Source organism: Leuciscus leuciscus (assembly GCF_965113295.1).
Source record: "Leuciscus leuciscus genome assembly, chromosome: 11".
Classification (NCBI taxonomy): domain Eukaryota; kingdom Metazoa; phylum Chordata; class Actinopteri; order Cypriniformes; family Leuciscidae; genus Leuciscus; species Leuciscus leuciscus.
Window position 1 is genome coordinate 20,695,391 of NC_138735.1, and position 14,342 is coordinate 20,709,732.

A 14,342-nucleotide genomic window follows, 5' to 3' on the forward strand; every position below is an offset into this window, starting at 1 on the left:
GGCTAACCTTGACTCACTAGAGTGCTTCATCTATGAGCTCTTGGGAATGCGAAGGCTTAGTGGTAATCAGAGGTAAGTGCAGACCCTCCAGCCTATAACAGCCCATTCTCCCGCAAAACAGGCAATCAGCTACACGGCCCTGGGCCACAATGAGCTCCACATTATGAGCTCCACAAATACACACGCACACACAGACATTTACAAAGAGAGAGAGCGCCCTTTTCCGTTATTGCTGCTTTTATGTACGCTAAATTCTCGGCGACCAAGTTAGCGGACCTACGCTGTAAAGGACATTACAGGAAAAGTTCAGTGTTATTATTTATTTACTCACATTTATGTCATGCCAAACCTGTCTGCTCTTTCTGTATAACACAAAAGTAGATAGTTTAGAGTGACCATGTCTGTCATGCACCAGAAAGGACAAAAAACTAAGCAAAAAGCAATATACAAGTTTTGACTTGTACACTATGTTGCAGGAACGTATTCTTTCAAAATATCTCTGTTTGAATTTCACGCATAAAATAATATAATACAGTCGGGGTCTTCAACTTATAAGGGTTAAATACTGTATGAATTTGAGTGTTACATTTTAAGCTTGGCCTAATATAACATGCATATAGTATCATATTAATGTATTTATACTGCCTTTCAAAAGTTTGGGGTCTGTAAGATTTGTGAATGTTTTTGAATGAAGTTTCTTATGCTCATCAAGGCTGCATTTACTTAATCAAAATGCATTAAAAACACCAATATTGTGAAATATTATTACAGTTTGAAATAACTGTTTTCTATTTGTATATATTTTAAAATGTATTTTTTTTTCCTGTGATTGTAAAGCTGAATTTTCTTCAGTGTCACATGATGCTTCATTGCTTATTATCATCATCATATTGAAAACAGTTGTGCAGCTTAATATTTTTGTTATTCTGAGTCATTTTTCAGGATTGTATGATGTATAGAAATTTGAAATAGAACTTGAAATATATATATATATAAATAAAGACTTCAGATGCAAAAGCCTCTAAGTGCCATCTGAAAATTTCTTCTAAAATGAGCATTTTTATCAAGCTCGTATATTTAAGTTCAGTAATTTCACTTGAATGACAATTAATAGGTAATTTTCATTGCCATTAAAGTGAAATAACTGAACATAAACATACAAGCTTGATAAAAAGGATAATTTTAGAAGACAATTTCATATGGCACTTAGAGGCTTTTGCATCTGAAGTCTTTATATATATATATATATATTTGTAATATGTAAAAGTCTTTACTGTCACCTTTGGTCATTTGAATGCATCTTTGCAGAATAATAATATTAATTTCTTAAAAAAAAAAAAAAGATCTTACTGACCCGAATATTTAGAAAGGCAGTGCACTTGCTCACACTGCAAAGCCATTAAACTATAATCATTATGGATAATTTCACTAAATTGTAATAAGGTAAAAAAAAAAAAATTAATAAGACAATTCATCTTCCATCTTAAGGACCACAATGGAAACAAGCCTTTGGGCTTTTCTGTGTTCTTTTGAACACTTCGTGTTGATTGTTGTTGTTCAATAAAGTTTTCAATCAATCAAATTTGGCTGAACTTTAGTTTCAGCTTCATTTTCATTATTTCATTACATTTTTATGTCATACTTTATTATTATGTTTACATCAAAATGTATTTCTTTTTTACTTTATTTTTAGCCTTTAGTTGAAGTTAATTTCATATTGTTTTGCTTAATAAATATATTTGATTAATATGTATTATATTAATAAAAATGTTTTTAGATAAAATAATTACAGTATCATTGTGAACACGTTAAAAACAACTCATAACGGATGAGTAAATGATGATAGCATTTTTATTACACTATCCCTTTAAGCTGAAAGCAACATCACTCTGTTTCTCTGGGAAGAACACGCACAGGTGGTTGACAACTGCATATAATGACTGAAATGGCATATTAAAATGGATCTGAATAAAATAAAGATCATTAATATTCTCTGTCTGAGTTCAAAGAGAGTTGGTAAAATGTTCCATGAAGGCCTGAGGGTTCTCAGCTGGGTTTGAAATGTCACACAGTGGTGAAAGTCTTTGGGCAGCATTTCTGTGAGCCTTTATCCTGCAATAACATTTAAATGGATCCAAAGAGGGTGTTTTATATTTATTTAACGAAGCTAACAGCAGGTTCAAACCCCACTGGCAGAAAATGACCGACTTGGACATAAAAGAGAAGACAAGGCATTCGAACACAGACCTTAAAACAAAATTATTCTTAAAGGTTAGGGAGCAAATTGAATTGGAAATCAGCCACCATGGAGAATATTTAAAAGGAGAACATCCAGCAGCGTGGCTTTCAAGCGCTATATCACTCCCTGTTTCCGCCTTTGATGTCTGTCATAATGGATTAAAAGCAAAAGCATCTTACTGAAGACCTATGGATGCAATTTTAAACAGAGCCACCTTGTGGAGGGGGAGCCGGGACAGATGGAAAGATAGATTGAATGGCTGGATTTAGCCACAGAAAAGATAAAGTGGTGATTTTCTAGTGTCATTATTATGAAGCAGCTCTTTTGCTTCTAGGCACCTCTGGCAATCTCCTAATGAAAGAGAGAGAAAACAGATAAAGGAAGGGAAGATGGAAAAATGACCAAACGGATGCATGAGGGAGCGTGTGAGAGATGGGAAGATTGGCTGCAAATTGAAGCGAGAGAGGACGTCGATTGGTCACAGCTGCGCACACACACACACACACACACTCGGTTATTTCTCTAAAGGCCACTCTGTTGAGCACATGCCCTCTTTTCTCATCCTGTGTGCAGGTGGGCGGCTAATATGAGTCTTTCAGTCATCAAATCCGGGATGAAACTTTCAATGATGGATCAGAACTTTTCAAATCCCTCTCCATCAACTGAAATGTCGGACCTTCGAAACAAGCCGAGTAAAGCTGGTTTTCAAACCTGCAGCACAACTTCAAACATTTCCAACAAATCCACCGAGCTTTGTCTGCTAGTCCTCTGAAGAACGTGTCTCATTATGGTCCGTATGCCCACACCAATACCCTCCTATTTCAACGTCTGGAAAAGTTTTGCCACCTGAAAGTTTGGAGAGCCATTCCGATTACAAATCAAACTACTCTGCTGCTCATCCAATGCTATGCTTAACTTGTGTTTGTGTGTGTGTTCATTCGTGCCCGTTACGCCTGATGTTGTGTGTGTTGAAGCCTCAAACAGCATCTTGGGGATTACATTATGTTCAAAACTCAGCCACCGAAACTCACATAAACTCCACTGACAACTATACATGTTCTCCTCCTTAACGCAGAGGTTTGTAGACCAAGTTTTTTCAGCTGCCAATACACAAAATATTTCTTAGAGCCCATAAAATAGTAATATATATATAAAAAATTTTTTTTTTGATATTGTATATACATCTAAATAAAATTGAAATCTAAATTGAAATAAAAATATATATTTAATTATATTATATATTTTTTAATAACAACAAGATAAATTATATATATATATATATATATATATATATATATATACACATACATATATATATATATATATATGTAGATGTAACAGTAATTTTTTAAAATATGAAATTATAAAAAGACCCCAAATTCTGTCTCACAAGGAAATCCAGTGGATGAATTGCTTCTCTCTCCGGTAACACTAAATATTAAACAGGATATTCCTTGAATCATACATCAACAGGAGAAAAGAAATAAAAAAAAATTCAGTTGCTTATTTATCAAAACAATGTAATATAAACAGTTTGAACCGGTTTCCCTTATAATAAATCAAATTGACCCCCCTTGACCCCTTAACCAAGCCTTAAACCTACCTGTACCACCAAACCAGTCCTTAACCATAACCGTATCACACCTTAATAGCAAGTGTTTTTTCGTAACAGAACATGAACACATTGTACCTAACAATACTTAGTAGTTAAAGACACTATATAATATAAAGTGGGAACAGTCATTCTTCTATTGTTCAATTTTCTGTTGAACATCCGGATCACTCATAGCTACAAAACATGCTTTTGCATTTGTAAATGTAAAAAAAAGTGCATTAGGTAATTATGAACTGAAGTTTAAAGACATTTTTCATGAAGTGCATGATCTGAATTGAAAGTTTAATGACATTTGTAAGCATTTGAATGTACATTAGATAGTGTTTAATAAGTTCATTAGTAAACATTAACAAGAACATTATCTCATATTTCAAGCTTTGTGAATATATATTAACTAATGATCTGTTAAGCATTATATAATGTTTGTTAATGATTTATTAATGAAAGTTTTTATAAAGCGTAACTTAAAAATAATTATAAAAGAGAAAAGGGCAAAGCAGAAACAGAGATTACATTTATACTGTACCTGAGGGCCTATAAATGTCAATGAGTTTCAAAAGTGTACATAAAGCTAAAATGCAGCAAAATCCATTCTCTTTTAACCTCGTGTAAAAATCATCCAAGGTGCAGTTTATCAGAAGAATACAGTATCAAAACTCCAGGATAAAGCTGGATGCTGTGAAACTGGATGGTTAAATTAATTTATACAAACAATCAATCTTCAATCTAATACATGATCAAACGGCATAACTGAATGGGCTATTTACATTCAATTCATGTTCCCATTTTCCATCCCTGAGCTAAATGTTTTGTAAAATAGTTCAAATATAGATTCATTGATCAAACATGTAAAATACATCACTGATGAAAAGACAAGACTGTGGGAGAATATACAAAAAGAGGGACCTTGCTTGATTTTATTGCTCACGGCTCTCAAAATCTTTTGATGGATGGCCATGTTGAATAGTCTATAAAAGCAAAGTGTGAGAGTAGCCGCCAGTCACAGACCGTGTTTACATGCACACACTTCTGTCAATACGAATCAATTTAGAGTCCGAATGTACTATTTATAAACTCTGCAATCTGATAAAAATAGCAATTTACACGTGCCTCACGTACTGTATGCAATTTATTTTTGAATTATCTATGCATCTATACATGCTAAATCTACAAAGACAGGAAGCACATTTCAATGGCGATGTATAATGAAGACGATGCGATCTGAATGATTTTGGATGATGTGCAAATCTAGGCAGACTCCAGGTGGCAAATACGCACCAGTTGTTTTTGGGAGCTGAGAGGGGCAGCAGAACGAGACTGGGGAGCCGTTTCCATGGAGACGGCGAGACTCGCCAGGGAAACCACGTTAATTAGAGGGTGAGATCAATAGTCTGCTGGTGATGTCACTGGGAGAATTTGAAATGGTGTGAATCAGTGTGAGATGGGATGAAGGAAGAAAGAAAACAAGCTCTAATTATGCACCTGATGCGGCGGGTCAGCATGAGACAACAGGGACCCGCGGCAGACCCAGTGTCTGATCCTGTCATGTACTTGTTAATATGTTGAATTCTGAGGCGGTGCAATGCTAAACACCAGCAGCTCTGTATGAAGGTAAGGTCACATCACAGTTGCAGGAACCTCAAAAATAATAACACATGATTGGAGTTGTTTGTACAGAGTCCCTTCAACCCACTTGTAAACGATGAAAGAACTACCAGTATCTTATTATTACAGAAAAAGAAAAGGTAAATTTTTTGTCAGCAGTGACAATGAAAGGCCGTGAAAACATTGTCCTCCCTATTTAGAGGCATAACCCGAGCTCTCCTAATGCGGTGCAGCGCGCCAAGCGATTAAACGCATCTCTTCCATGTTAATCTTGTTCTAAACAGTGGAAACGTGATGAAGTACCACTCAGAAAGATATTGGGCGAATTCCATTGAAAGTGAGCATCACTATGCCCTACTCACTCTGAAGGGCAGAGCACTTGAAGTGAGCACTCTGAAGGGGTTTTGTGAGACCAATATATGCGTTTGGAACACCCCACACTTGTATATTGTATCTGATTGTTACCTTATTAACACAGCAAAATCAATCCATAAAATTATTGTAGCAAATAAAACATTTTCATACATTTTAGCCATGGGTCATTATTTCATATCTATTTAAATTTGAGCATGGCTGCTTTTTGTGGCGCTTGAGATAAACATGAAAATGCATCAATTTACAAGAAACTGATATTTTCTGTTGGGTTTTTAGTTACAAATAAATGTAAATAAAATTATTTGAGGATGTGCCACTCATGATCACATGATCAGAAATGACAAAATGATATGTATTATAAAGTGTCAATTATATGTACGCTTTGCTTATGATGCTGAAGATGGGCCCTTTGTGACGGGATTTAGACAGTTGCTCACTTTTATTTGGAGTGACCCTTTGAAACCTTTGAGTTGCATGTCACTTTCAGTAAAGTCAGCTGACCAAACACAAGAAACAAAAACAAACCCAAATCCAAACCATATTTAAACAGTTCCACAAAAGCTGTCCCCCAAGCCTAGAATGTGCAGCCTGATGCCTCCTAACCCATTTAAAATGATGAGTGGCCAGAAAATGTGTAATAATAAAATGACAGTTATCTTCCTTTGAGCTGAGAGCTATGAACAGCACTCATTACCACACTGGCTAACACAAGAGACTGGCCTCCATTACAGAGAAGCCAAAGAGACCACAGCTGTTAACCCTGAGCTCTACAAATCTGAGGGCTCAGAACCATTTGAAACAAAGTGAATAAAAGAAGACAGTCAAGAGAGGGGGAAAAAAGGGCCGTACCGATTAACTCTTTATTTCTGATGTCCAAGGCCATGTTTCTGAGCGCGGTAGCGACGGCACACACCACGCGGTCGTTGTCTATCCTCAGCAGCTCCACGAGGATGGGCAGACCCTTCTCTTTCCTCACAGCTGCACGGATGTACACTGACCACTAGGGGAGACACACACACATAAACAGCTATAATACGACAATATTATTACAGTTTTCCAACTATATATAGTTCTACATATCAGCCGTTTTTAGGAGACCATGAGCTGCATTTCATAGTTGGATATGGCATGTGGGCAGATGTCTGTAAAGTGTCTCATTTTGATTCAGCTTCCCGCTGACAGTGTAATCACACTCCCCAGGTTACAGTGAAAGACTAATACTAGCTCAGAGCTTTTGCTCTCACAGGTTCTCTATGTATGACCCCAGCTGTGGGATCAGGCTTTATCAGTGATGGAGTGTCAGCTCAGATTAGACTCTCTGCTACCCGGCACTTCTGCTGCAACAGGGGAGACCGCAGCATACGACCCAAAGGGCATCCCCTCACATTCCTCATTTATGATGACCTCTGTATGTGTGCATAAGAAAAAGAGAGACAATAACACAATGGCAGAGGCTCTGACTTGTGAGCTGCCAACATAGACAGCATTTACACACATAGGAGCACTCAAGATTTGAAAGTTGTTTTAAACAACAGGCTATCTAATAAGATACCTCATTTTCAAAAAGCATTACCAAATTCAAAAGCATCACATGGGTCCGTCACATATGTAAGTCATTCCCAAGTGCATTGAAAAGATTAATCACATAATAGCAAAATACTGATCATAAATAAACTACTTGGACTATCGTTCAAAAGTTTGGAGTCGGAAATTGTTTTAAAATGTTTTTTTTAAAGTCTCTTATGATCAATTTATTTATTTATTTGATGAAATATAATAATAATTTAAAAATATATATTTGATAGTAATATTATAATATATTGTATAATGTATTATATATATATATTATATATAAACATTAATATTGCGAAATATTTTTACAATTTAAAATAACAGTTTTATTTGGCCCGGGCAAAAACAAGCCGCATTTTGGATTTAAATAGGCAAATGCTTAAAGTCCCCCTGTAGTCAATCATTTTATCCCTTAAAACTCATCTTTGATCACCAAAATTACATATTTAAATGTTTTTTTCTTGAAAAACAACAACAACAACAAAAAAATCTTCATGCCCTAAAATAGCTTGAATGTAACTCTACACCCTTGCCTCATTTAGTATACGCCGTTCTATGAATATGCAAATTAGCCCCGCCTCCACTCACTCACACCAGCTCAGAGATCCACTCGTTGACGATCACACGTTGACCTGATTGGTTACAAGGTAGTTTGTGACGTCAGAAACACCAGCGATTTCAAACCGCGTTTTTGAGACTGTCTTTGGATCACTGCAGTTTTAAGGAGAAAATACTCAGCAATGATGTTGACTTATGAATTTGCACATAGTTTGTCTTAAAGAATATTAAAAACAGCATATAGACATATAAAAAACATTAAAAACTAGATTTTCACCACAGGGGGACTTTAAGAGTCTATGATTGGATCATTATTGCAGGGATTATTATGTTTCTAGTATGTTAAGTTTGGCAACAGTTCTTCTAACCCTAATTGATGGAGACCCTGAGAGACCCTTTTTCGATGGAAATAACATCACAACATCCATCAAGAGGTGCATCATTTTTTTGTTTAAGATCTTGTATTGACAATGCAAGAGTCGAGCACTCCAGCACAACCCAAAGACTTTCAATGAATTTAAAGTTTGGACTCAGAGGTGCAAATTCATGTGTGAAAATGATTCTTCAAGCTCCCTCCCAACCATTCTTTCCCAATTTGAGCCTGATGAATCTTGACATTGTCATCCTGTAATATGGCCATGATGTCTCTTCCTACATCGTTGTTTAAGAAATGAAAAGCTACACACTCCATCAATTAGGGTTAGAAGAATAATCACTGCAATAATGATTCAGTCATAGACTCTTAAGCATTTGCCTATTTAAATCCAAACAGCGACTTTATTTTTTGAGGGCAGTGTATTTTAAAATGTAATTTTAATTGATGGCAAAGCTCAATTTTTAAGAAACTCAAGAAACTTTTTGAGTTTGAGTTGCTGCAGATGTAGAGTGTTTCAGATCAATCACTTGTGAGATTCCTTGCAGTTAGGATGCTGCCTAACATGGTGTCTAACAAGCAATCTGTTTCATTTATGAGGCTTGGTTTCTATTTCTGTGGCGTTGTGCTGGAAGCCAGATTGGCTGAGATTGTACTGAATCAGGTAAAATATATCACAGAGGCAGCTTACTAGATTTAGGAAAAGAGAAATGGAATAGAAAAACGGTTGTGTGGATATGTAAATCTGTCATTTAGTTCAAATCAACTTGTATCGGTGCTAAAAGTAATTCAATAAAATAAATATCCTTGAAAATGTAATTGAAAATGTGTTCTTGACGACAAAGCATTCTTCACGCTTAAGCGTTTTTTTTTTATATCCGTCTTAAGTTAAGGGCTTTGTTTCCATTTCCTAGAACTCCCGGTGTGGGATTTATTAATCCCACTGTCCAAGATGAACTTTGAAAACATAAACAGAGAGCTTAGTTCACATATATTAAACCAGGGCTCAATGTCAGCTCTTCTAGATGAACAAACAGAGCGGCAATTTTTGTGAACCGGACAAAATGGGCAGACAGACACCGTCTCTTCCTCTCTCTTTTGCTTTCTCGTTTGTCTCTCCGACAAACTCAACCCAACAACAAACACGTATACAAGTTACAACCTTATGCCCTGTAGGTGTAGAGAGGGGTCGTAGGGACGTCGCTTTCATTTAACTTCTTGAAGGGGGTCTAAACCTGTTATGAGACTTCAAAACCAATCCAATCCAATTGCATCTGTCTCCATCTGAGAGTATTGATCTTGCAGAGCACATCGGGTGGATTAGAGCTCTCGAGCAACAGAGGTAAAACAAGCTTTTGTCGCTGAGAGACGGTAAAAAGGATGTGAGAACAAAGAGAGAAGCGGAAGCCAAGAGGGAGATTGGTACTGGTTTAAACTTCTGATGAAAGCAACTACTTTCAGATCAGGAAAAAAGCAATATTACACCATTTCTTGCCACACTGTTCAATAAATTTAGATTCTGACAGCAGCGAATATACCCTTCACTGAAAATAAGTTGCTATGCTACGGTGTTTTGAGTGGTTCGTGGTTCTTTGCATGTTGCTATGAATTGTAATACTTGTAATAAATGTTTTAATCTATTTTTTTTAATTCTTTGAATATTTTTTAAATGTTTCTATAGGCCCCTAATGCTACCAATACAAACATATAAAGGAAGAAAATATAAAAAATATAATATAAATAAACAAATCAATCAATCAATCAATAAACATTTCAATATTTCTTAAAAGTTCTTTAAATACCTCAACCCTAAATTTACATTTGCTTGCACTCAGACAGATAACAATAATTAAAATAATAATAATAATTGAATATTCAAACATTTTTAAAATTCTTTGAATACTTTTAAAAATATTTTTTAATGACCCCTAACCCCAAGTAAACATTGGATTCCACTCAGAAAGATATCAATGATTAAGAATAAAAATAAATAAACTGGACGATACGGTCATAGACAGGTACCAACAAACAAAGAAATCAATAAATAAATTGGCGTAAATGGTCATATATTTCAAACAGTTCATCACCAATGATGAATGCTGACACAAATATCAGTTAATTCATTTGTATTTTAAACAACAATGTGTTGCACACCGAGCCAAGGGCTTACCTTCCAGCTCCCGGCAGCCAGGTTCTGCAGCGCCCCGGCGGCCCCCTCCAGCGTGTCCGGGTTGGAACACTCAGACAGGAGGGTGAGGTAGGGCTTTACTATCGAAGGATGCCACAGCATCTGAATACCCTTGGGGGGATCTGCAGTATCTGGCAGCGGTCCCACACCATCCCACTAGAGAAGCAAAAAGTGTGTTTAAAAAAAATATATATATGTGACATGAAAAACAACAAAGTCAGATAGGGAGAGACACACAAAATCCCTCACCATGTAGATTTAAAAGGGGTGTTCACACTGACATAAATCTGCAGCGAGCAGCTATTCGACTGCCGATGAGAAATGTGATCTGACTGAGAAGCTACAGTGAGGATCTTACTGTTCTGTATGAATTATATATACGCTAATGTTCAAAACTTTGAGCCGGTACATTTTTTTTAAAGTTTTTGAAAGAAGTCTTCTAAACAAGGCTGCTTGTATTGTAAAAATAAAAATATTTTGAAACTTTTTTTTTTAGAATTGAATAACTTTTCTATTTGAATGTATTTTAAAATATAATTTATTCCTTTGATAGGAATGCTGAATTTTCAGCATCATTACTCCAGGCTTCAATGTCACACGATCCTTCAGAAATCATTTTAATATGGTGCTGAAGAAACATTTATTATTATTATCAATATTGAAACATGTTTTTCCCACTTAATATTTATGTGGAAACCATTTCTTCCCCAGGATTCTTTGATAAATAGAAAGTCCAAAACAATTATTTGTATGCAATTTATTTGACTACAAATTATTTGACTGATTAAATCTTTTGTAAGATTATAAATATCTTTAGCCACATTTGATTAATTTAATGCCTCTTTGCTGAATAAAAGTATACATTTCTTAAATCTTAATGAGCCCAAAACATTCTGAATGTTACGATGAGGCAAGGACGAAGCAGAGAGAGAATCCATACGCAAAACTAATTTAATGAAACAAACAGGAACTCCAGGGCAAACAAAGGAACACAGAACTCAGGACAGGAACACGGAAACAGCTACAACGACCGACAAACAACAACTGAAGCACAGACGTTTATATACACAGGCAAACAAGCTAAACAAGATAACAAGGGGGTGTGGTTAATCAGAAACACCTGGGGAGACTAATAAACAAGAAAAACTACAAAGGACTACAAAACATGGCACAGGACAGGAAATAACAAAAGTCCATACAAGACAAGGGAAACACAGTACAGGAATCATGACACTGAACAGTAGTGTATATCTACATAATAAAAAAATTATATAAAGATAACCACGTCAGAAATTGTTTGCATTCTGAGTGAGTCAGATTCATGAATTAATAATTGTTCCTCATGATATGATGTACACTGCTGCGTTTTCTATTACTGTGCAAATACCTCCAGAGTGTTAATTTTTAGCAGCAAGAAACACTTTTTAGTTTTATTTATTTATCTTTTGTTATCAGATTTTGCCACCAATAACATTAAGGCATCAGACCAACAGTACAGCGACCAGGTGAACTCCTGAGATTAAATCACTGTCATTCTGTACAGGACAAAAGTCGACTGTAACCCCTTGCGCACACACACACACACACACACACACACACACACACACACACACACACACACACACACACACACACACACACACACACACACACACACACACACACACACACACACACACACACACACACACACACACACACACACACACACACACACACACACACACAGATCTCTTGACAAATCTGGGCCTGAATAAACACAGACCCGGGCAGGAATGACAAGCTGTAAGCCTGTGTTCGGCTGACTCTGAGGCGTGTGGGTGAGTCAGTTTGAAAAGTGCCGGTCTCAAAGGCTGACCTACTTTCAGGCACAGCAACTTGTGAAATACCTCAGCATCTCAAACCAGCTCTGGCACTCAGCCTCACTCTCCCTTCATTATTAATGAGTCTGTTTTCATCTCCCCTCTGTTGTTCAATCAACTGCTGGAGGATGGAGAAGCCCCTGTGAGGCTGCTGCTTTCCATACGCTGAACGCAAAAGAAGTGGAGAGGAGACTTGGATTAATCTGTGGTTTCACTATATGCAAACAGTGAGTGCAACAATTCACTCTCATTTAGCCTTACACCGTGTCTATCCAGAGATTGTGAAAAAGACAACGGCTGAAATCCTTGGAAGAAAAACTTATATTATTATTTATTTTAAAACACAAGCAACAAAGTAGTTCCATTTTAAAATTTCATTTATATTTGGATAACTTTTGTCTGCCAAAGTGAGAGTGCGTAACTAAAATTCAAGCAGCCATTTTGTTGTCAACTGACAAGAAAAAAAATACAGAAGATGACCCATGTAGACCAAGGTCAATACGTTTTTTAGTGCATATTTAAAACTTTTTTTAAAAAATATATCATTGTACAATTTATTAGATATTTAATTAATATAGAAAAAATAAGTTATTTTAGGTAAAATTGAGTAACTCTAAGAAAGTGATGATAAACAAAATCATGATATTTGTAAACAACTACTCTTCATTTTAAGCTGTCCTTACAGTGCAATTATACATTTAAGTACAGAGTAATATTAATTAACTACATGCACTTACTATATGGTTAGGATAAGTGTTTGGTTTAAGGTTATTATGCATAGTGTATAGTTATTACTATAGTAACTACAACATGCACCATGGGTAACGAACACTAAAAATAAAGTGTTACCAATATTTTATTATTAGATGGCAACACATTTGGCCACTTGTCGTGGAAAATGTACATATCTGACCACTTTGCATGGAAAATAATGTACATATTTATGAAAATACAAAAATGTATGAAACCAACAAAGATTACATTTCTAAGAACTTCTCCAATACATCATCTCGCACATCCATATTTGTCCTTGACCCATTACTATTGCACATTTTAAGCCTCTAAACTCTGGTGTGTACCACGAATATTTTATTCAGCAAATGTACAAATCTAGCTTGATTTGTGTCTTTTTGGAATGAGTCGAATCTGCTCAAATGCTTGTCTTTAAGCACAAAATGAGAGTGAAGATAAATCTAAAAATGACAATGTGATCCTAATGCTTCTTCTGAACTATCAGAGCGTATAACCGCATCTCAAATTGTCAAAAACTTTCTCTTGCCCTTTCCTTGTCAGCAATCTTTGAGAGTAATGAGCACTCCACGCACCATTTCTCAGAGTAAACTCAAAGAAGGGTATCAGTGCTCGGTGGGTTGAAATTGCTCTGGTTTACATACTCTCTCCTCTCAGTCAATTAGCTCCGCTAAACACTGCCCTGCCCCGACAGAGCCGCGGCGGCACGCTCTGGTTTCCTGGGCTACCTCACTGCCATTTAGTGATAAATGATTTAACAGAGTACATTAGCCTTCTGTTGCCCGGAGGCCCAGGTGTCCTCTTTCAAAACGTCTCGGCTGAGGAAAAGTTCCGGCACATGATACGAGAGGGCACCTTAGGTAATGGGGAGAAATGGCCCTATTTTTACAGGACAACAGGTATAGAGTATCCTTGCATCTCCTTCCTTTCTGTAATCTGATTGGAGGAAACACATCTGACTGAATCCTAAAACAGATCTGCAAACTTATGTACGGGTTTTGAGGCGATGAATGAGGGAAAAATATTTAACTGCAAAAGAAAATGCAAAATATCCCCAAACTATGTTTAATAAAACAGTCTATGCGCTCATAATCTCAACAGAGCAATAGCTTTGATGTATTATTCGAATCTGACTGCATTAAAATTTTTCCCTGCTTCTTGTTAGGGATGTCGAGACTGGAGAGTGTTGTGATGGACATCTCTTT

General features: G+C 36.2%; 1 protein-coding gene across 2 annotated transcripts in view; it reads right to left on the bottom strand.

Moving 5' to 3' along the window:
* ctnnd2a (catenin (cadherin-associated protein), delta 2a) overlaps positions 1–14,342 on the bottom strand; it is a 287,583-nt gene that overhangs the window by 29,738 nt on the left and 243,503 nt on the right. For both annotated transcript variants that reach the window (XM_082184574.1, XM_082184575.1), the window contains 2 exons: positions 10,508–10,681; positions 6,684–6,834 (listed from right to left, as the gene is read on the bottom strand). In XM_082184574.1, the coding sequence (XP_082040700.1) occupies positions 6,684–6,834; positions 10,508–10,681 (325 nt within the window). The remainder of the gene's footprint in view (positions 1–6,683; positions 6,835–10,507; positions 10,682–14,342) is intronic.